The sequence below is a fragment of the Dermacentor silvarum genome, chromosome 10, assembly GCF_013339745.2.
Source record: "Dermacentor silvarum isolate Dsil-2018 chromosome 10, BIME_Dsil_1.4, whole genome shotgun sequence".
Taxonomy (NCBI): Eukaryota; Metazoa; Arthropoda; class Arachnida; order Ixodida; family Ixodidae; genus Dermacentor; species Dermacentor silvarum.
In genome coordinates, this window is record NC_051163.1 from 5691889 (window position 1) to 5712585 (window position 20697).

The 20697-nt window shown below is 48.8% G+C and overlaps 2 protein-coding genes across 5 annotated transcripts in view; one reads left to right on the forward strand and one right to left on the reverse strand.

Annotated features, from left to right (window-relative positions):
- Positions 1 to 5002: 5002 nt before the first annotated feature.
- LOC119466582 (uncharacterized) lies at positions 5003 to 7781 on the forward strand. Its single transcript, XM_037727104.1, has 2 exons — positions 5003 to 6071; positions 7693 to 7781. Exons 1-2 carry the CDS (start codon positions 5003 to 5005, stop codon positions 7779 to 7781), a joined length of 1158 nt encoding a protein of 385 aa, XP_037583032.1.
- Positions 7782 to 8889: 1108 nt separating this feature from the next.
- Positions 8890 to 20697, reverse strand: part of LOC119431043 (chorion peroxidase) — a 109445-nt gene continuing 97637 nt past the window's right edge. For 3 of the 4 annotated variants that reach the window (XM_049657251.1, XM_049657250.1, XM_049657254.1), the window contains exons 11-16: positions 20521 to 20649; positions 19436 to 19654; positions 12504 to 12673; positions 11065 to 11170; positions 9825 to 9935; positions 8890 to 9006 (exon numbers count right to left, since the gene is read on the reverse strand). In XM_049657251.1, coding sequence (XP_049513208.1) covers positions 9857 to 9935; positions 11065 to 11170; positions 12504 to 12673; positions 19436 to 19654; positions 20521 to 20649 — 703 coding nt within the window. In that variant the 3' untranslated portion in view covers positions 8890 to 9006; positions 9825 to 9856. The remainder of the gene's footprint in view (positions 9007 to 9824; positions 9936 to 11064; positions 11171 to 12503; positions 12674 to 19435; positions 19655 to 20520; positions 20650 to 20697) is intronic. The other variant, XM_049657252.1, reaches the window with a different exon arrangement.

Sequence of the window (20697 nt, forward strand, 5' to 3'; positions counted from 1 at the left end):
GTCCCAGTTGGTAAGGCTCAGGGGTTTGGGTGCAAAGGGTCTGTGTTTGACATGTAGTGTGGTGGTAATGATGCAGTGGTCGCTACCGAGGTTAACTTGTGAGTTATACCGTGTGAGGTGTTGAATTCTGTGTGTAAGGGTAAGATCGGAGGAGGTGTCCTTGGCTACGCTGTTGCCTAGCCTGGTTGGTGCATCGATGTCGTTATGCAATGTGAGTCTGTTGTCTTGTATGTGGATCCATAGGGCTCTGCCCTTAGGAGTAGAAATGGAGTGACCTCACAACTGGTTGGGTGCATTTAAATCACCAAGAATTAGGAGGGGATGGTGGGTGGAAGTGAGAGAAAGAGAGAGAAAAAGGTAAAGGAAAGACAGGGAGGTTAACCAGAGGTTATCTCCGGTTGGCTACCCTGTACCGGGGGAGGGGTAAAGGGATGCGAAAGGAGAGGGAGAGAAAATAAGTAAAAATAAAGATTAAAAAAAGGAAGGAAAGAAAAGAAAATCACACATGCACACAAAACAGAACTGTTTCTGCGGGCACTGTCACGCAGTCTGCGAAGGCGTTCTCGTGTTGCTTATGTTGAATTCCAATGGCGGAGCCGGAGCAGCCAACGGACTCCGCGAGCGAGCACTCGACTCTGGCGCAGAGCAACGCCTCCAAATCCGCGAGTGGAACACAACCTGCGCCGCCGGAGCAAGGCGGAAACGGAAGTTCTATCCTTCGGGCGCTGAGTTACCCAGGATACCTTGCGTGTTGTCATTCCCTTCTGCTGTTTGCTCACAGCACCACCGCACCGGTCACTTGTCTATTCCGCGCCGTTCACCTGCTGCTTAAAAGTGCGGAATGGATATCTCGCCAAGCGCGCAGCAGATTTTGTCTGCTATGGTGAGCACACAGTATGCGGACAAACATGGTAGGCGTCTAGCAGACTACTTTGGGCCTCATCGCGGGAATGCGGAACATCCTTCAAATTCCCGCTCGTAAGTGGCAGTTTCAGCGTCGCTGTTACTCTCCGAGAAATCGCTCGTGTCGGAACTTGAGCTTTCCGACTCGGAGCTGTCGCTGTAGAGTAGCAGAAGCAATGCCGCACGCTTTGCCGAACTATCCGAGTCGCGACAGGTGGTGCCCCCCAGCAGACAAACGTTGTAAAGGAAATGCGTCACGCAGAGTTCCGGTCCACTCCGCCTATTTTGGCGGAGCATCTTTTCCTGCTCCACGGAGTGACTCCCGCTCTGAATCCACTCCGACTCTCTCATTGGAACACTTTACTCCCGCCCTCACTCTGTCATTGGAACAAACTTGCTCCGAAACGAGCAGAAAAACTTGCTCTGACTCCGCCATTGGAATTCAACATTAGTGTGAACGTTCCATCCCTACGTAACACAGTGCAGAGTCACAAATTGTCCCTGAGTCCGGTGTTTCTCTAGTAACGCAGCAGTGCCTTCAGGGCGGCTCGCGCCGTTGTTTGTGGATGGAAGTGGCAATGGCTCGTGCAAATAGGGAGTCAAAGCGGTGATGTTTGTCTCGTGGACGACTATAGATATTGAGAATATAAAGACAAGATGCATTATTCTTGCGATCATTAATTTCTAGGAAATCATGCGCTGTCGAATTGGGAGTGATTGGTGGTGAGGTGTTTTTGCGTAAGAATTGCCGTGTCGGGCCGGGAGACCTTAATGGTCTGATAGATATTATAACCTGGGAATCTGACTGGTCCATGAGTTTCCTGAAGCGCAATGACAGCTGGAAGATTGCAAGAGGTGGCAACGAACTGTTGGAGGTGGGCTTTCTTTTTTCGAAGCCCATACAGTTCCATTGCCACACTTCAAACTCGGAGCGAGTCGGGTTATTGGCCATTGTTAAGTGGAGAGGCGGATGGAGCAGGTGCAGCTATGTTAGGATGATTCGCAGCGACTCCAGCTATCCAACTCGTAGTTTGTTGGATATGTGTTGGTACGAAATCAATAAATTTGTCGAGCTTTTCATTCTTGGCTGTGTAATCTGTATTGATTTTTTCAACTGCGGTGAGTATACTATAGAATTTAGTCTCCAAAGCGGTTAGCCTGTAGTTATATTTTAAGATTGTCTCGTCTACGGCCTCCTCTGACCGCGGAGTACTCGGAGTCTTACGTTTGCTGGGTGGAGGGTGAAGCGGTTCCCGTTCAGCGGAGGGGCTAGTGTCCATAGGGCGGTGCGAAGAGGGTTCAGGTAGGTCTGATGGTTGATTTATCGAAGCGGTGGGTTCAGGGGCAGGGGTTTGAGTGGTGGAAGCGGAGGGGTGACCAGATTGGAGTTTAAGTCTTTGAATTTCGACTTTAGAATGGCATTTTATTTGAGGCGGAGGGATTCAGTGTTAGCAGTCTCATTTGAGGAGCAGCTGGGAGAGGCTACCTTAGCCCAGCTTACCCGGGGTGGGTTGCGCGAGGAGTTGGCGAGAGGAGGGCTTGGTGATAGGGCTGGCCAGGCGACGTCTTGGGTTGTGGAGCGAGGCTCGCGTTCCTTGCTTTTGCTGCGACTTCTTCGCTGATTTGAGCAACACCACCTAGAAGTCTTCTAGGTGGTGTTGGCTCTTGGCGTTCGCTGCGGACGCGTCGCTGGTTCGATTTTTTTTCCGCTGACGGCTGCAAAGAAATTTAACGAGCGTAATATAGAGACAACGATCCCCTTCTGTACACTTTCTTTCCTCTTCTTGCTGTTGATTATCTCCTAGTTCCTGTCGCTGTTCTCGTTGTTCCTTCTGCCGACTATAATTTTTGCGAGTATCATTTTATACATTTTTTATTGCATTAAATGACAATGTCGAGGCGACGGTGACGTGACCAGTTTATTTTTATCTATTCTAAAGCTAGCAATCAACTACAGGTATGCTATTATAACAATTAATTGTATTAACTTGACCAATTACGCACTTATTTCCCAGTTACAAGGCGTTACCGGACAGTCTCAGTTTCTCCGGAGTGCTCGCCAAAAAATGCTTGCGCATAAAAATTGTTGCAGTAGTTGTTTCTGCCACCGCCGCTGCTGTTAGTGCTTGATAGAAACAGTATGCAAAAGTCATGTGGATGCAGCCTTGATGATGACACGTTCCCTTGTGAGGGATTGGTAGCAAAGCGCAAACCTCAGAAATGCTACATATTAATGCCACAGATTACTATCATAATTTAGACGGAGGGGCTTATTCAACTGTATCAGCAAGGTCACGGAGAAAATGGCACAAGAGCGAGTTTAATAGCTGCTTGGAGTTAGTGAAGGTTTCCTGAAGAAATGTGCGGTTTCCGTCAATTTATAGACTGTTTTCGACCTCATCACGTACGTGGGGCAAGAAAAGACATCAGGAAGTATGAAAAATACGCTTATTTTTGACATCATGCGGTCTTACAAAGTAGTTACTCACATGGTACTTGTTTTGCACAGCCTACAAATAATCTCGGCGTAAATTAAATTCTTTGGATTTCAGATTTTTCACATCAATCGCCTTCATGACGACCGTGAAACGACAGCAGCAAGCCTTGTGAGTGAAACAAGCGTGTTAATACCTTTGCGTTTCAACGTAGCCTTGCATGTATAATTTGCCAATGTTCTGTCCACGTGAGTAAATATATTTTCGTCTGGACATCACGGCTACGATTGGGCTAAAGCACAATAAGTGTTTCTGAAAGGCATAGATGTAACAGTGCGTTTTCTGACCGAGTGCGGTATGCACATTTGAGCCGCTAAATCTGCATTTCTGCCCTTTTGGAAAGAGGCGTCTCGATCAGCAGAGCGTGTGAGGCTGTATAATACCCGATACGCATGTCTTCCTTCGAGCTACACTGGACAAAACGCTTCTGTTGGTTTTCCTGCCTTCAGGCATAATCAAGGAGGTTTTGGCACAATGCAGGTATTCCCGGTATTCGAAATTTAGTGAACTCCTACCGCGCGCACGGCCTGCCATCTGACAGCGCTGAAGCGCTCAACTGGCCACATGGCCCCTCGCGCGAACGGGTTGTAGCGCATAAAACGCTCTCGCTGGCTGTTCAGAGCAGTCAGGTATCGCATTCCCGGCTGCTCTACCAACATTCATCTCAGTGAAGGCGTGCAGGGCCGTGTCACAAACACTGTGCTCTGGTAAACACGTCAACTATGGTGAACCATCCGACCTTGTCACAAACCTTAACACACAAATAGCCTATTCTCGACAACTCGATCATTTATACTTTCAGGTATACTTTCTCCCTGTCCTGCGATGCCTCGCCCTCTGCTCGCCGCCGTTGAGATATCAGCCGCTCGAAACTAACCAGTATAAGTGCCGCCAGCAGCAAGTTCCTTTCTTCCTATTCCTTTCACGTTTCTTTGAATCATCATCATCATCATCAGCCTATCTCTTTAATGTCCACTGCAGGACGAAGACCTCTCCCTGCGACCTCCAATTACCCCTGTTTTGCGCTAGCTGACTCCAACTTGCGCCTGCACATTTGCTAACTTCATCATCCCATCTGGTTTTCTGCCCTCCTCGACTGCGCTTGCCTTCTATTGGTACTCATTCTGTAACCCTAATGGTCCACCGGTTATCCATCCTACGCATTACATGGCCTGCCCAGCTCCACTTCATACTTTTAATGTTTCATTTAATAAGCAAGATCTATTTGGACATATTAGCAAAGGCTGATGGCAAACAGCGCTTACGAAAGGGAAGTTTTGTTGACCACTTTCTGTTTAACTGCGGAGTGACGAAAGAGGAAAAAGAAGCGTGGGAACGAGGGCATGCCACGCGCAACGCTTGCGACGCGCGCTGCGCTGCCCGAACGGCTGTGCACCGGTGCCCCTGCCGAAGACGTGGACAGGCTTGGCCGAGGTGCCGTCGCCTGCCGCCATCTCAAGTGCGCGGTCGGCCGCAGCCTTACGTGAGCTTCATCGAGGGGCCGGGCTGTCATAGCCGCGGTTCGAGTCCATCCGCAAGCATCCATAAAAGAAGACTTCAGCGAGACTGAACCAGTCAAGAGAAGGAACGGAAAAAACAGCGAGATGGCGCCAAGGCAACGGAAGTCTACACCAAATGGGGATAAGGCGTCGAACAAGAAGATGACCCTGCGCGGCCGGCTCCCGATGACCGCCATCTCTACGGCATCTGCAAGTTCTGAAACGGCGTCGACAACGACGACGCTACAGACAGAAACGACGACTTCCAAGAAGCCCATCCCTACTAAGGCAAGAAATGCAAAAAGAGAGCCTCCGCGTCGCACGGCCCAGTCAACATCCTCCTGGAGTAGCAGCAGCGGCGGTAAGCGTAGGACCAGAAAGAAACGCGAGCCTCGCAGTGCCTCGTCATCGTCCAGAGACGGCAGAAAGGGCCGCATCGGAAGGCACGACAGTTCCGGCACAACTTCGTCGACCCGCAGCAGCCTGGTCACGCGCCGGTCCAGGGGCAAGTGGTCGTCAGACGGCAGCCCTTGGTCGAGCAGCCCGCCATTCACTGTGAGTACTTCGAGAGGCAATACCGCGCGGGGAGGTACCGCGCCGCCTTACACCACCGACGAAAGCGCCAGTGAGCGAGGGAGCTGGTGCAGTTCAAAGGTGACCTCTTCAGCCAAAACGCGTGGAAGCAAGCGCGGCACACGAAGCCACCAGTCAGGAAATATGTCTGACAGCGCCAGCACTGTGGCAGACGAGCGCACCTTGAAGCGCCGTCGCAAGTTTACCATCGCTCCGCTCAAAAATCCCAACCGACAAGGCCGTCGTCGGTCTAGCAGTACGTCTAGCAGCGCAGCCAGCGAGCGCAATGTAAGGCGCCGCACCAAGACTGTGACCACTTCGTCCAAAAAGACGAAACGACGTAGCCTTCCGAGGTTGAGCAGCTCGACCGACAGCGATGGCACTTCTGGCACCACTAACAGCGCAGGCTACGAGAGCTCCCTAAAACGCGGGCGCAAGACCGCCAGCACTTCGTCCAAAAGGAGCATTGCCACCGGCAAGCAAAAGACCGCAGGTCGTGGCCACTCGACACGTTCCTCGTCTACTGGTCGCAGCGGCACGACTGCAGCACCGAAAGCGAAGAAACAGCGGCAGTCGGGGAGCCGGTCAAAAAGCAATACCGGTAAGGCTCGTGGGAAGACGGGACGACCAGGGGCCGGAAGTACATCCTCTGAAAGTATGTCCTCCGGAAGTACGTCCTCAGGGAGCTCTGCAGCGCCTAAAGGGAACGTGAATACCAAGGGTGCGCAACGTAAACGGGCAGCGAGGAAGAGCACGCGGCAATCGGCAAAGGAAGCCGCTTTTCCAGATTTCGTACCTTGCCTCGAGAAATATTCATTTTCGCCGCCAAAGGACCTTCGATATGTATTGGTAAACATGCCGGAGCCTTGGCGGGAATAGAAGGGCAGCTTTCTGGCGAGCATTCTCCAGCATGTACGAGCCAAGCTCTTTGGAAAGTGCGCCGTGCTTTCTGTCAGGACGTTGATTTAGACAACTTCAGCTGCTGTCACCCAGGAACAAAATTTACGAGCCTTCACGCAGTGGGACTGAGAAAGAATAAAGTGTCTTCCTATTTCACAAAAAGACCTGCTTTCCTCGACGTTTACCCTGAGGGCCAAAACGCTAGTGTATTGAGATTTACGTAAGGTTACAAACAAAACCCGGTGGTCAATATTATTCTGGAGTCCCACACTACGGTGTGCCTCATAAACGGATCTTCGTTTTGGCACGTAAGAACCCCAGACCTTAATTTTGAATTTAAAGAAGCTGCAGTGCCTGAGAGAATAGGTATCGTTTGGATGTTCTCTGTTTCTTCTTTGGGCTGTCTATTTTTTCTTACGACGCGACACATATACTTCGGTAGCCCAAGTTTATGCCGTGCTTGTCATTTTCATATCGGATTTGGAATTCGAGTTGCCGTGTGTGTTAATGATAGTTCGGCAGTATTTCGATGATGTCGCTTTGTGTGCTTTAAAAACACTCGTTGGTCAGGGCTGTGAGAGTGGGTTGGGCGTCACTGGATTCCAAGGCTCTCAGGTGTCCATCTCTTCATGTTGACAGCGGTTTGCTGACGGGTGAGAGGTGTTCATTGGTTTGTTTTTGATTATTAGGTGAAGAAAATTCTTAAAGGCCTTTAGGGTCCACCTTCCAAAGTCTCAGGAATGAAAAACTATTTGCTTCATTTGTCGTCACGTTTGTTGAATCATAGATTTGTATATTGTGTGCATATAATTACGGAGTTTCTAAATTTCACTCTTATATGTAATATATGGGAACAAATAATTCAGGCTTGATAGACAGTAGAGATAGTCTGGTGTGAAAGCACCGAAGTGTTCCTGTTGTTGTCTAAAATGGCTGATACCCACTATGCGGCAGTGGAGAAGTGTTGTTCCCGATATGAATTCCCGAACTTTGCAGAAAACTCTATTGGCGTTCCAGTTATTTTCTTAACAAAACGTCGTTTTATGCATTGAAGCTTAAAAGTAACTGGAACGCCCAAGCATTTCTCCGCAAAGCTCGGGATTTATTATCTCGAAACTGGCGTCATCCTCAGAATTCGTTCCAAGTGGATCCGCGTTGCGATAATGGCCATAAGGTAATTAGTTGCAATAATGGCCATAAGGTAATTGCAATAATGGCCATAAGGTAATTAGTTAGAAACTTAATTAGAGGATATTTGATAATTAGTCGATTATGCATTTCAATTTTTTGCATGTAATGGCTGCCTCTTTAACTTGGCGCAGATGGACAGCAACGCGAATTATCTACCGCAGCGCTGCATGATCGTAAGGATGTGTTGGAGGCAGAAATGACCGGCATTGCCGTATTGTGAACTGACGCTGCAACACAGTTTACTTATAAACGTTAGTTCGTCGTGTCTATATGCTCTACATCAGTCATGTAACGGTTTAGAAAAGCATTCGCTCGCAATACACCAGCTAACCAAGTTAGACAAAATGCGGGAAATTCGTGTGCTTTTTGTACTCAGCCATGTCTCGCGGTGAAGTTAAATGTTGCGAAGTTTCAAACTATATGGGGCCCCGTTTTTTCTTTGATGTCGTGATCTTAGAGGGCAGTTGTAAGACACCTGGAACTTAAATAAAAATTATGCGAACATCAGTAGCTGAAATATGTTTCTGCAAAATGCGATAAATTTAATTCGAATCGATACGGTAGTTACTTAATTCCAGGAGGGCGCACTTAGTTATGTTGTTCGCACCTACAGCCGTCGCAAACGTCACTCACACGAAGTCATTGCAGGCCGCGCTAAAACAGCATCGCGATAAGTGCTTTGTGCTGCTGTACGTAGACACGTTTTTGCAATGTTTTTATTTATTTATTGAGGTTTCAATCACCAGCATTGACGATTGGCACAGGTGATGGAAGAGGTACAGAAAATTGCAGTAGGGCGCGTCCTAGATGTAATTCAAGAAATGTCCGTCCTGTGAAAAAATCGGAGATCATTGTTTTTTTTTTTTTTTTTTTTGCGTGCCCCGTCTCCGTCCGGCGACGTTCATTTTTCGAAGGTGTTTGGTTGTCCTAGGACAAACTGTGCCTCCGTATTGCACTCAGTGCAGTGAAGGGACTTTTCCAGATTACGGCCTCAACTATGCCTCGCAGTTGGCTTGGCCTGTGTGTGCGTGTCTTCGTCTGTTATGAATGAGTGTACGCGGTGCGAGTGTCGCGTCATCTGTCATGAGTTTTTTAGGTGGAGCAGCGTGTCAAACCTGCGGCCAGCCTCTCTCTAGCCTTCATTAAAGCCATCATGTCTCTTCTGTGTCTCACGTGAACTTGAGTTGCAAATGCTGAAGATAATCGATGTACAAAAAATAAAGGTGCCTCGTATTCCACAATACGCGCAATAGCTCGCGCACTGAAACATCTACAACAGCCGTTCCGTCGAAGACGTGAAGCAGCGTGAAAGAGAAGATGCAAGCAGGCAACGTGTTTTATTTTATTTTATTATGTCGCTAGAAAGACGTTTTTTTTTATAGGACGTTTAAAACCACAGGGAGAAATTGGGCACCGGAATGTTTTGACAGGTGGCGACGGCGTTACTGCAATGTAGGAAGGGAGGTAAAGAAAAAGTCAATTTGACGGTGTGACAAAACGCACGGAACAATACAGGACTTTCTGCAATTGCCTAAAGGCGACGAAACAATCATAACCCTATTTTTAAAGATGTCTAGCCTGCTTTTCCAAGGTTTCTGCATAGTTCATAAAGGAATCGTGTCTTTCCTGCGTCAAATAATTTTCATTTCCATAAGATGAATGCCAAACATATTGAATTGCTGAAAAACAAAAATTTTCAAAGGGAAATATGTACCGTACAATACAGATAATTCTTAATGCTGTCGTTCTGGACTGTGTACATGCTTATGCGCACTTTTTCGAAATATTTGAGTGCTATTGTAAGGCAGATATCATGCCGGTCATGCACAAATAAACTTCGGTAGGGCAGGCAAAAGAACAGAAACGCTCCCATATATATTTCAGTAATTCAACACATTTTCCGTATAACTTACGTTTGATTCTTACGGTATAATAAGGATACCATTGATAAACATGGCAAAAAAAAAAAAACATTTGAGGATATTGAGCATTATTCGGAACGTTTCAGTGAGGACATGACGTCACACCATGCATGTACTCGTGCAATATGTCTATACATGCATAAAAAGGAGAATGTCATTCTGGTTGAGCACTTTTTCTGATGCGACATAACAGTTCGTCATGCACGTGCTTGTTACGTAGGCCGCACGAAAAAAGCATGCTATTATCGCAACTGCGAACAGCCCACGGGACACAAGAGTGAGTACATGCGCTTGTCCATTCTCAGACGCGGATGCGAGGGCAGAGATTGTTAAATAATTACGCCAGCGGGCGTCCAGCCATGGTCTTCGATCTTCAGTAGCGCCTCCTACGAGGCACCAGCCACTTGAACGCATCCGTTCGTGGCATTACTGTGCAAGGTTGGCTTGGGTTGCTGAAATATTACAAATCGGAAACCTAACGTGGACGAATAGATTCCCAAGGGTCTACATCGAGATAGTATGGTAAAGTTTGTTTCATGGTACTTGGAAACATACCAGTGTGATATTCGTTCCATGTATGCGTTATTTCCAACAGGGTGCTGCAACGTCTAAAAGTACGCAAACGCAGCAGAAGACTTGCATATGAAAACTCAGATGCCGTATTTTAACAGTTGTGGTCCTGATGAGTTATTATTATGCTTTTTATAACGATGGGGGAGTTTTCTAGGCAATAATAACAGTGTAGACGTAGAAGTCCACATAACGCAAACGAAGAACGCTCGTGAGAGCAGCCGAGTGATGCATCTGAAAGCTTTCCTTGGAGCTTTATATATCTTCTAATTAACTTAGTTGACACATATTAATAATAAATTGGATGCCTGGTCAGCTTTTGAAAGGGGCTGCCACTCGTAATGTGAGGCAAGAAAACTTAATTTCCGATTGTAGATGGCAGCGGTGCTGGCAGAACTAGCTGCGCGCATGAGGATGTTTGCGCGAATTTCAGTAATGGCAGCACAAAACTAAAGGCTGCGGTGAAATAAGCAGGAAGATTTATCGTTTGCACGGAGCCAGTCTGTCAGTGTATTGATCCTAAGCTTCACTAATAAAAGCAGAGTTTGCTTTATTGTCTTGGTCAAGAGTGCTTTAAAGCACCAACTCGCCCAAAGTTTGCTTAAGTTTATCGCGAGTGTCACTCGGAATTTCGATACGGTTGTTATTTGTTTTTCCGCCGAAGTCCCAGAGACAAAGTATTGTCTTAAATAAATTAATTAAGAAAGAATGAAAGAAAGAAGGAAGGAAAGAAAGAAAGAGTTTGAATGACGCAGCACTCAGATTTGTACAATTTGTGTGATATATCACAGGCGCTAACGCAAAATGCAAACGATATCACATGCAGAAGAGCGTTTAACGTCTCACAACTCATCGGGAGAACGTAACCACGCATTAAAAACAATTACCAGAAGAATGGAGCGACTCGTAGACTGGTATATTTTGTGATTTGTATTCCATAGGTAGTTACAACAGTCCTCGGAAGAGCAAAGGCGAGAAAAATTAGCAGTGGCCCACAGCCTAAACACTCACGTTGATCCAACGGGACGGAAAACATTTCTTGGTAGCGATTGAATGCTGTCGCTAGCGTCGCACAAAATCCTGGCAAAAGTAGTCTTGCGGATTTCATTCAGCTGTGCTGCAAACGCACAGAACAGTTGTTTATTTTCCTCGTCAAATTACCTTTCCCTAAGTGTCCTAGGCGACTGCCGAAAGCAGCGCCAATTCATCGTCAAGAAAAATTGTGATATAAGTATAGTGAATTACCGAGAAGTGCATATATTAAAGGGAATGTTTTTCGAACTCTTGCGTGCTTATTGTCGAAGCAGCTTTGAGGGCTCGAAATATGGTTAACAGTGACCGGTGCGTTTTGCCCTTATACTGCCGTCAGCAAACAGTCTTGCCAAAATACGCAATAAAGCTAGGACATAGAAAAGAAGGCGTTATATATCAAAGCTCCCTGTCAGGGTGTTATTCTTTTTGTATGTTCTGCTTTCCTTTCGGACATTTCAGTCAATTAACACGTCTCAGTGAGTGAAGTAACTTTATTTCGGTCCAGAGATGTGCCATATTTTTTTTTTCTTGAGCGCATACATTGTCCGACATTGCTAAACGGAATTGCGGCCCTTCGCTGCAACCGCGGTGGCTCGCTGCAGGTGATGGCGTTCTAGTGCCGATGTTTTGGGTTCGATTGAAGGAATGGATTCTGCGGTTTTACGTTCCGAAACCACGATCAGATTATGAGGTAGTAGGGGACTCCAGATTAATTTCGACCGCAGGGGAATCCTTAGTGTTCCCCCAATGCACGCGACACGCGTGTTTTTGCATTTCGCCCCATCGAAATGCGCCCGCCGTGGCCTGGATTCGATCCCGCGAGCTACCCTGTCGCGGCGGCCGCATTCTGAGGAGGCCGAATGGAAATAAAAAGTTGGAAGGTGACTCAACCTCTCTTTGAAGTCAATGAAAGACGATGTCTTTGTGAGCGAATTTTGGGTGAGAATGGCGCGGAGTCACTGCGCACGGCACTCTATCGCTTCACCCCTTGCTCGACGGGAGCAGGAGGAGTGTCGGACTGCTTAAATTTTCGACTGCAATGCGTTCGGGATCGGCCCACATTTCTAGACTGCACATACCTGCGGGAACGCTCCACATTGTGAGGGGAGACTGAGGGATGTCGAACTACTTCAAATTTTTTTGCTGCATTATCTTTGGCATCGGCCCATTCAAAAGGCTAGAAACGCATACCCGATGCGGAAAAAAAAGGGTGGGGGGTAACTTGCTAAGAAAGACAAACTATAAAAAGCGTTTATAGCGAGCATTGAGAGCGCTTATACAATACAGGCCATGTATTGCTTTGTGACGCAAATAATTATTAATTGAACAGTCGATCAGCCACACCAGCAATGCATACAGTACATGATGTGGCTCCATAATTGCTCGCTTACTGTTTCCCGTCAAACGCGTTCGCATACCTGACGTGAAAGAGCCGGCCTGTCCTCCGTGTTCGTAGTAGAAGCGGTCGCCGTACTTTGCTCTCCTAAAGAAATTTCCCAGGATGCAGGCGAAGGTGGGGCCCACGACCCCTCCGCTAACGGAGAATTCCGAGATGCCAGCCGTGAAGAGGTCGATGTCACGGACGTTCCTGCGTGGCAGGTGTGGACGGAGTCAGACTGGATAACGGGTGTGGCTAACGCTATCTTCGCAACCTTGCCATCGAACGTAAAGGGAGAACAAAACCGGACAATAAAACAATCTAAAGTGCTAACAACTTAAAGTGATTGCCTGGTCCCGAACTAATGAATGAATGAATGAATGAATGAATGAATGAATGATAACTTTATAATCCGGCGAATACCCCTGCCTAGGTGTCGGCCAGGAGCCCTTGAGCTCTGGCGGCTTCCTCGGCCCGCTGGACGGCCCAGAGTTGGTCTTCGAGGGCGGAGCTGAGCAGCGTAGTCTCCCAGCGCGTTCGGCTCGAGGCTGCGTCCCCGTCTGGAAACCCCCTCCCCTTGTTTGCACTCCCATAACATGTGTTCCAGGGTTGCCCTGGTCTCACAAAACTTGCATTGGTTGGACGAATAAAGCTCTGGGTAACAGAGATTCAAGATCACCGGGTTTACAAACGTTCTTGTCTGCAGCTGGCGCCATGCGACCGCCTGTCTCTTGTTCAGTTTCTGGTGGGGTGGCGGAAATTTGCACCTCGCCAGTCTGTAGTGTTGCGTTATTTCTCTGTAACTCGTCAGGCGATCCTTCCACTCCTACCCCTCACCAGACGTCGTGGCCGAGGCGGCGGTAGTGTGGTTGGCGGCTCGGTCCGTAAGCCCTCGAGCCGCCCCGTGCGCCGCCTCGTTGCCGGCGAGTGATGTGGTGTGGGCGGGTGCCCATACGATGTAAATTTATTTATTCCCGGTTTTGCCCGCGAGTAGTATTCGTAACGCCTCGGGGGAGATGCGGCCGTTGGCGTAGTTGCGAATTGCCGTCTGGGAGTCGCTGATGATCACTTCGGCCTCGGTGGTGGCCACCGCTAGCGCGATGGCTACCTCCTCCGCTGTTTCCGCGTGCACCGTGCGTACCGTGACACTAGTTTTGCAAGTGTTCTCGTGATCTACCACCGCGGCCGTGAAGGCGCGCCTGCGCGCGTACCTGGCCGCGTCCACGAACACCACGTCTTCACATTTGCCGTACTTCCTCTGTACGTCCTGCGCTCTCTTTTCTCTTCTACCCCTGTGGTATTCCGGGTGCATGTTCTTTGGTAGCGGAAGGACGACCAACTAGTCCCTGAGGCTGCCGGGTACGTCGACTTTGATGCCGTGTTGAGCGTGATACCCGATGCCTAACTTTTGTAGTATGTATCTGCCCGTCCTGCTCTTGGAAAGACGTTCGTATTGCGCTATATTCTGTGCCTCTATCAATTCCCCCAGCGTATTATGTAGACCTAGATCCAGTAACCTGTTCGTGCTTGTATTGATCAGTAGCCCTATTGCCTGTTTGTAAGCCTTTCTGATTAAGCGTTTCATCTTTGTCTTCTCCGCAACGTGCCAATTGAGGTATGGTGCCACGTACGTTATTCGGCTAATTACGAAGGCCTGAACTAGTCTGATCATGCTACCTTCTTTCATCCCGCCGTGACTGTTGGATATGCGTCTGAGTAACCTGACGGTCTGTGCAACCGCGCCTTCCAGTCTCCTGATGGTCTCACCATTATGTCCGTTGGCCGCGATGTGTAAGCCCAGAACCCGCATGCTATCTACCCTGTACGGGGCGCCCGTCGGACGTCGTTAGTCGTATGTCCCTACCGGGATCCTCGTCGTTCGTCTCGCCGTTCGGCTTGCGGCCTCTTCGCGTAGGTCTGTAAACTAACAGTTCGGACTTTTCTGCGGAGCAGGTCAGTCCGGTGTTCTCCAAGTATTGTTCGATCGTCTCGATAGCACGTTGCAACGTGTGTTCTATCTGGCCGTCGCACCCCTCGGTAACCCACAACGTAATTTCGTCGGCGTAGAGGCTGTGATTGAGCCCTTCGATTTCGTTTAGCTTGGGCGGCAACCCCACGAGAGCTAGGTTGAAAAGCATGGGCGATATCACCGATCCCTGCGGGGTGCCGGCGCTACCCAACTCTATTTGTTCGGTAGTAAGCTCCCCAAGAGTAAGCTTGGCCTTTCTATTCGTCAGAAAGTCTCGAACGTAATTGTACGTTCGTTCGCCAAGGCCGAGTTCCTGCAGTTTGGCCAGTACGGTTGCGTGCGTTACGTTGTCAAAGGCCTTCTTCAGGTCCAGGCCGAGTATGGCCTTAGTGGACCTGGTCGGGCTGTTTATGACCTGGTGTTTGATTTGTAGCATCGCGTCCTGCGTAGAGAGGTTTCTCCTGAACCCCAACATAGTGTGGGGGAGCAGGTCGCGGTCCTCGAGGTAGTTGGTCAGCCTTGTGAGGACCGCGTGCTCCATTACCTTCCCCACGCACGAAGTCAGGGAGATCGGTCTGAGGTTCTCTAGCTGCAGTCGCTTGCCCGGCTTCGGTATCAGCACGACGTGCGCTGTCTTCCATTGCTGCGGTACGCGTCCGGTTTCCCAGCACGCGTTGACGTATTCCGTCAGTTTCTTTATGGATTTATCGTCTAAATTCCTGAGCGTTTTGTTTGTGATTCCGTCGGGCCCGGGCGCCGATTTAGTGTTGAGCTTATGTAACACTGCCCTGATCTCGGACTCGCCGATCGGTCTGTCTAGGTCTTCGTTGATTGCGCCTTCGTATTCTGGATGCGTTACCGGTGGAACCGAACTAATGTACCGTTCCCTGATCTCCCGTAAGATCTCCTGTTCGGAGCCTTCATACGCATGTATGATTCTGTTGATGTTCTGTCTATACGCGGTTTTCGTCTCTTCTGGGTCAAGCATGTACCTAAGCAAGTTCCACGTCTTCGCGAGCCCTAGCTGATTCTCTATGTTACTGCAGGTGTTTTCCCACTGTTGCTTGCACAGCTGCTGTGTGTGACTCTCAATGTCCCTGTTTAGTTTCGCTATCTTTTTCCTAAGTGATCTGTTGTGTCTTTGCCTTTTCCATCTTTCCTGCAAACTTTGTTTGGCCTCCCACATGTGTAAAAGTCTGCTGTCTATGAGTTCGAGTTGCGCCTCTGGTGGGACCGTTCGTGTCGCCGCGGCAATGTCCCGCTTCACCGCATCGGTCCAATCCCCGATGTCCTGAATTGCTTCCTGCGAATCTTCCGTCTGCCTAATGTTTCTGAATTTGTCCCACTCGACCAATTTGAGCTGTTTACCTCTGATCTTGCGCGGTCCCGCCGTGACTCTAATCTCTATTATATAAAGTGATCACTACCGAGGTCCTGTTGCGTGTTCGTCCACTGCGAATCGCCAATGTTTTTCGTAAAAGTTAGGTCCGGTGTGGTGTCTATGCTAACGCTGTTACCTCTGCGCGTTGGCAAGAAGGGATTCGTAACGAGGGTGAGCCCCTCTTGCTGCGCGTCGAGCCACAGGTTCCTTCCCTTGACGTTTTCGAATTTGTAACCCCACGCGGTGTGTTGAGCGTTGAAGTCCCCAGCAATCAGTACCGCCTGCCTGCTCGCGATAGCGATCGTTTTCCGAATGAGCGTGCGGAATCTGTGTTTACATCGCGGACTGCATGTAGACGTTGAGAACGAAAAGGCTGCTAGGTACTTTCCGAGTCGGTATTATTTCTATTAAAGTGTGTTCAATTCCCTTAATGTCTGTGTCGTGTTGGACGGCCGTGAGATTTCGTCTGACCAGCGTGGTAACGGCCGATTTCTCCCCCGCGGCGCCACTGTAGGACTTGTAGCCCGATAATTTTCCCTTCCCGTTAGTTTCTTGTAATATTATGATGTCTGGACTTTCTTTGTTAATCAGGTATTGCTGTAAATGACATCTTTTCTTAGCGTAACCCCTGCAATTCCACTGCCAGATCGTGTATCTGTTGTGTTTATCCATGGTGTTAAAGTTTTCCGGCGATCTCGCTCGTCTCTGTTACCGCAGGCCGACTGTACGGTTTGCCAGCCGTTTTAATGGGGCCGCAACTGCGAACTATACCCGCCGCGGTTGCTCAGTGGCTATGGTGTTGGGCTGCTGAGCACGAGGTCGCGGGATCGAATCCCGGCCACGGCGGCCGCATTTCGATGGGGGCGAAATGCGAAAACACCCGTGTACTTAGATTTAGGTGCACGTTAAAGAACCCCAGGTGGTCCAAGTTTCCGGAGTCCCCCACTACGGCGTGCCTCATAATCACAACTGGTTTTGGCACGTAAAACTCCATAATTTTTTAACTGCGAACTAATAAAAAAATTAAATAAATTATGGGGTTTTACATGCCAAAACGACCATCTGATTATGAGGCACGCCGTAGTGGGGGACTATGGATTACTTTGGACCACCTGGGTTCTTAACGTGCACCGAAACCTAAGTACACGGGTGTTTTCTGCATTTCGTCCCCATCTCGATGTTCCTGAACTCTGAAAGTAGCAACGAATTTTCCGAAGTAGCAAGAAACTAGCTATACAATGGAAGATGTGCGAGAAGGTAAGAAATTAGCCAAGCTTTAACTAAGCGGCTAACAAAGGAACCAACGCTCAGCGATACTCAAAGAAGCTTTGAGAGGCGAGATCGACTGATGTCGTTTGTATCAAATTGCGATATGGCGTGTAGCTTAGTGCATGCTATTGTACATAACTCGATAATTTATGCAAGAGAAATGTTGCTAGAAGAAAGGTAAAGAAAATAGCAAATCATACAGACTTGAACATTAGACAAAAGGAGCCAAGAAATAGACAAGCCAAGCTTTTTGTGGCTAACGGTGACCAAAAATAGCTAGCTAGGTGAAAAGCAATCAAACCTGAGTGCTGTTCTTAACACTGTAAATTCCGCCATGTTGGCGTGTTTTGAGCCAATCGGAGAGGTCGTAGCCGCCCTGTGGCGAAATCAGAGCCGACAAGATGGCAGAATTCGGCAATATCCATAATAGCACCACGAGTTTCAAGATTTTCAAGGCCACACTTCTACAGAGAACAGAGCTATCGCGAGCGAGAAAACTGAGAATATTTGCCCGAGCGCCGTGCACATGCGTGAGTTGCGAGAGAGACATCTGGGGACGTTCGCCTCTCCTTAGGTACTACAGTACCACGGATGAGGTCGCGTTTTACTCCGTTTGTCCCTAGCCGGGCTACACTTTACGCGACAGCAGATAAATACTCCAGAATAAGCCTTCTCCCTATTTGTCTTTCGTGCCATAGCGGTCACAGCGCTGCGCTCGTGACATGGAGGTCCGTCGTTCAAATCGCATGTTCAATAGATTATTTTAGGGCACAGCTCTTAGGCGCCCGTTCCTGCGGCGATTGTCGTAACCGATCGAACGAGCACCGCGAATGATGAAAGACTGAACGTGGAGCGCGGATGAACGACGGCGATAGCGAGGAGAGCGGAGGGTATGGCGAACGCGTGAGAAGAAAAGCGTAGTGCCACGCAAGACGGGCTCTGCGCTGACGGTGACTGCGAGATGACGCCACCGATACCATATATGGAAACAAAGCTCTGCATAGCGGAGGTCTGTCTGCGGTGGCTGCTGTGAATCGCGCCCACGCGTCACCCACGCGCTGCCTCTTGCGATTTCCCGATTAGCGAGGAAGTCGTGCCACTCTTCCCTCCGTTTTCATCGCACGAGACATATAGCCCGTGCCAGCAAATATATCGCGAAATGAAAACATGTAAGCGGGTGCGTTCAAATTTCGCATTAGGGAGTATCGTAATCGTCGGTGAATCCCCCCCCCCCTCTACATTTGCATTATGATGCCATTTCCGCCATAAAATTCTGCAGTAGTAGTTGTTCCCCTATGCTTCACCACCTTGCTTGCATGACACGGAGGGTTCTTGCCACGGAGAGTAAAGCCACCCGGTGCGAAGCAGGGGGTGAGTGGTTAGGTATAAATGCCGCTTTATAGCGACCGCAGACCAATACGTAATGACACATTGTTACTGCGACTTCGTTTTATTGTAAAATATTAATTTGCAGGTTGTACTTAGGTTCATGTTCATGGATTGGCGGCGCATACGCAGAGCGTGCCTATGTGGCACGTACGCTATCCCGTCGCTGACGGTGCAGCAGAAGACGCACTGCGAAGCGGCAAACCTTATGGGATACATGCGTCACAGGGACCACCCAGTGACGAGAAACAACTGCCCCTTCACCGTTACGGACTCCGTATGGACAATTTACTTTTAAAGCTTTCGTTAACTTAAATGGCCAGACGCTCCCGTTCAGGAGATGAGTATACGCTGCGTTTCCTCGTCGCGGGCGTGTGTGTGCACGCGATATATTTGATCTGGGTCTGGGGGCGTTCTGCCACAGAGCGTCTGCTGCGAACATTGTATTGATTTATTCTTTCATAGTACAACTGCTGTGGCACCTGCAAGTATAGCTCGCTAGCGTGAACTGAAAAATATCCACTAGATGTTCTGTAGACCTCTGTAAAGTGAGCGTCTATTAGAGGTCACATGTGTGCGATATGTCCAGTTGTCACATATGTCCAGTTGCGATATCCTTACAACGTCACAGCAACGTGATCTGGATGGGACTTTGATTATGCATGGCATGTATTTGTAATGTTGTTTGGGTAAACCTAGATTTCTATAGAATACATGCAATGTTTAAAACATCATGTTCCGTGAACGCCGATAGAACAGAAGTGTTTATCTGGGAATATGCCGGCCTGTCGACGCTCGCGCGGTTAGTTAGAGAAGTGGAAGGCTGTGCAGCATCGGCGTTGTCAATGAACCGCTTCTTGCGGTGTTCACAAAACCGGGCCTGATTAGGACGACGAAAGATAACGGAGGTCATACACGCAGACAGAAGATAACTGGGACACTGCAGACTTTACGAAGTGAGGCTTACTTGTAAAGTTGCTTGTACAATTCGACTACGTTGTTGTCGATGTACTGTTTCAGCTGGTCGAAAGAAGTGATGTCTATGTTGCCGCAAAACTTGACATAATCCACGTAGGGCCTGATCCCGTGCTCCCGGGCCCTCTGGATGTTGATGGCTATCAGGTCGAGTCCGAAGCTCTCGTTGCGAAGCCGGTACAGGTGTCGAGTCACGCCAGTCGTCACAAACCTGCCAGTGGAGCGCCACGAATGTGTCAGCCTCCAAACGATAATTAGGAGGCGGCTTCTACGCGGACCTTCTCTATTCAAGCGCACGTGCTCTCAACAGCCACACCAATCTGAAGCACATTTGTCGCATTTCGAAGTACTCAAATTCTATTCACTGCAAAAGCAGATTTTCGATTGCAGGCTTAAATTGTGCTGCGAACTTGCTATCTGTCGTTCAGCCCGAGGAATAATGGCGTAACCGATCGAGATGCTCGGGCGCGGAAAGCTCGAATGAAGATGCTACTTCGCCGAATTGATGTCCTGCCTGTTCCGGTTTCTCGCTAATATGTGTGCGCCGTAAGGAATAGATTAGCATGCATTTACTTACGGAAGCATATATCTATATCATGTTGACGTCGGTGCCCGGTTCAACTCTTTTCTTCGCAGCCAAAAAGAGGAGAGGATTTCTCTCGCGCGCTTCCCCCTGGACGCGCTAAGCCCTCTAGTGGCGCCCCCGCGAAGTTCCCCTCCGTTTGTGCAGTCTCCGAGACCACCGCCGGCGCGAGATGACGCTGAGAATTAATCCCTGACTACCCGCGGTCATTCATGCATAGCGCAGCTCTAAAGTGTCGGGCTGCTGTGCTTGAGGAATTTTCGTGACGCGGGTTCGAATCTGCCCAGCACCGGAGAGACACAGGATTTTTTCACTTGAATAGCGGCGTAAAGGAGCTCGATAGATATAGACACAAAGTGGCAGAAGTAGGCTAAGAATGCTAATCGAATTAAAGGTAGTGTCAATACTCCTTTATGTCTGGCCTTGTGGTGAGAAACCAGCACAAGAGTGAATGGGAATGGTTCAGACGTTCTTGCCTTGCTAGGCGGCCTTACTTTTCAAATGTCTGAGCACGTTGCTTAATAAGCCCGAGGAGGACGTCGTCGAGGTCGCCGTTGTAAAAGTTGAACGGGAAGAAGTAATTGTCTTGGAGATCAAACGTGAAGAGCCCGTTGACCGTGTCCCTGTGCGAAGGTAAACATCATTCTTAATCCAAATTTCACTTCCCCTCA

Coding starts and splice junctions, on each gene's coding strand:
- LOC119466582 (XM_037727104.1), top strand. CDS start 5,003: ATGGCGCCAAGGCAACGGAAGTCTACACCAAATGGGGATAAGGCGTCG. Junction 6,072..7,692: donor CCGGTCAAAAAGCAATACCG/GTAAGGCTCGTG, acceptor AACTTGGCGCAG/ATGGACAGCAACGCGAATTA.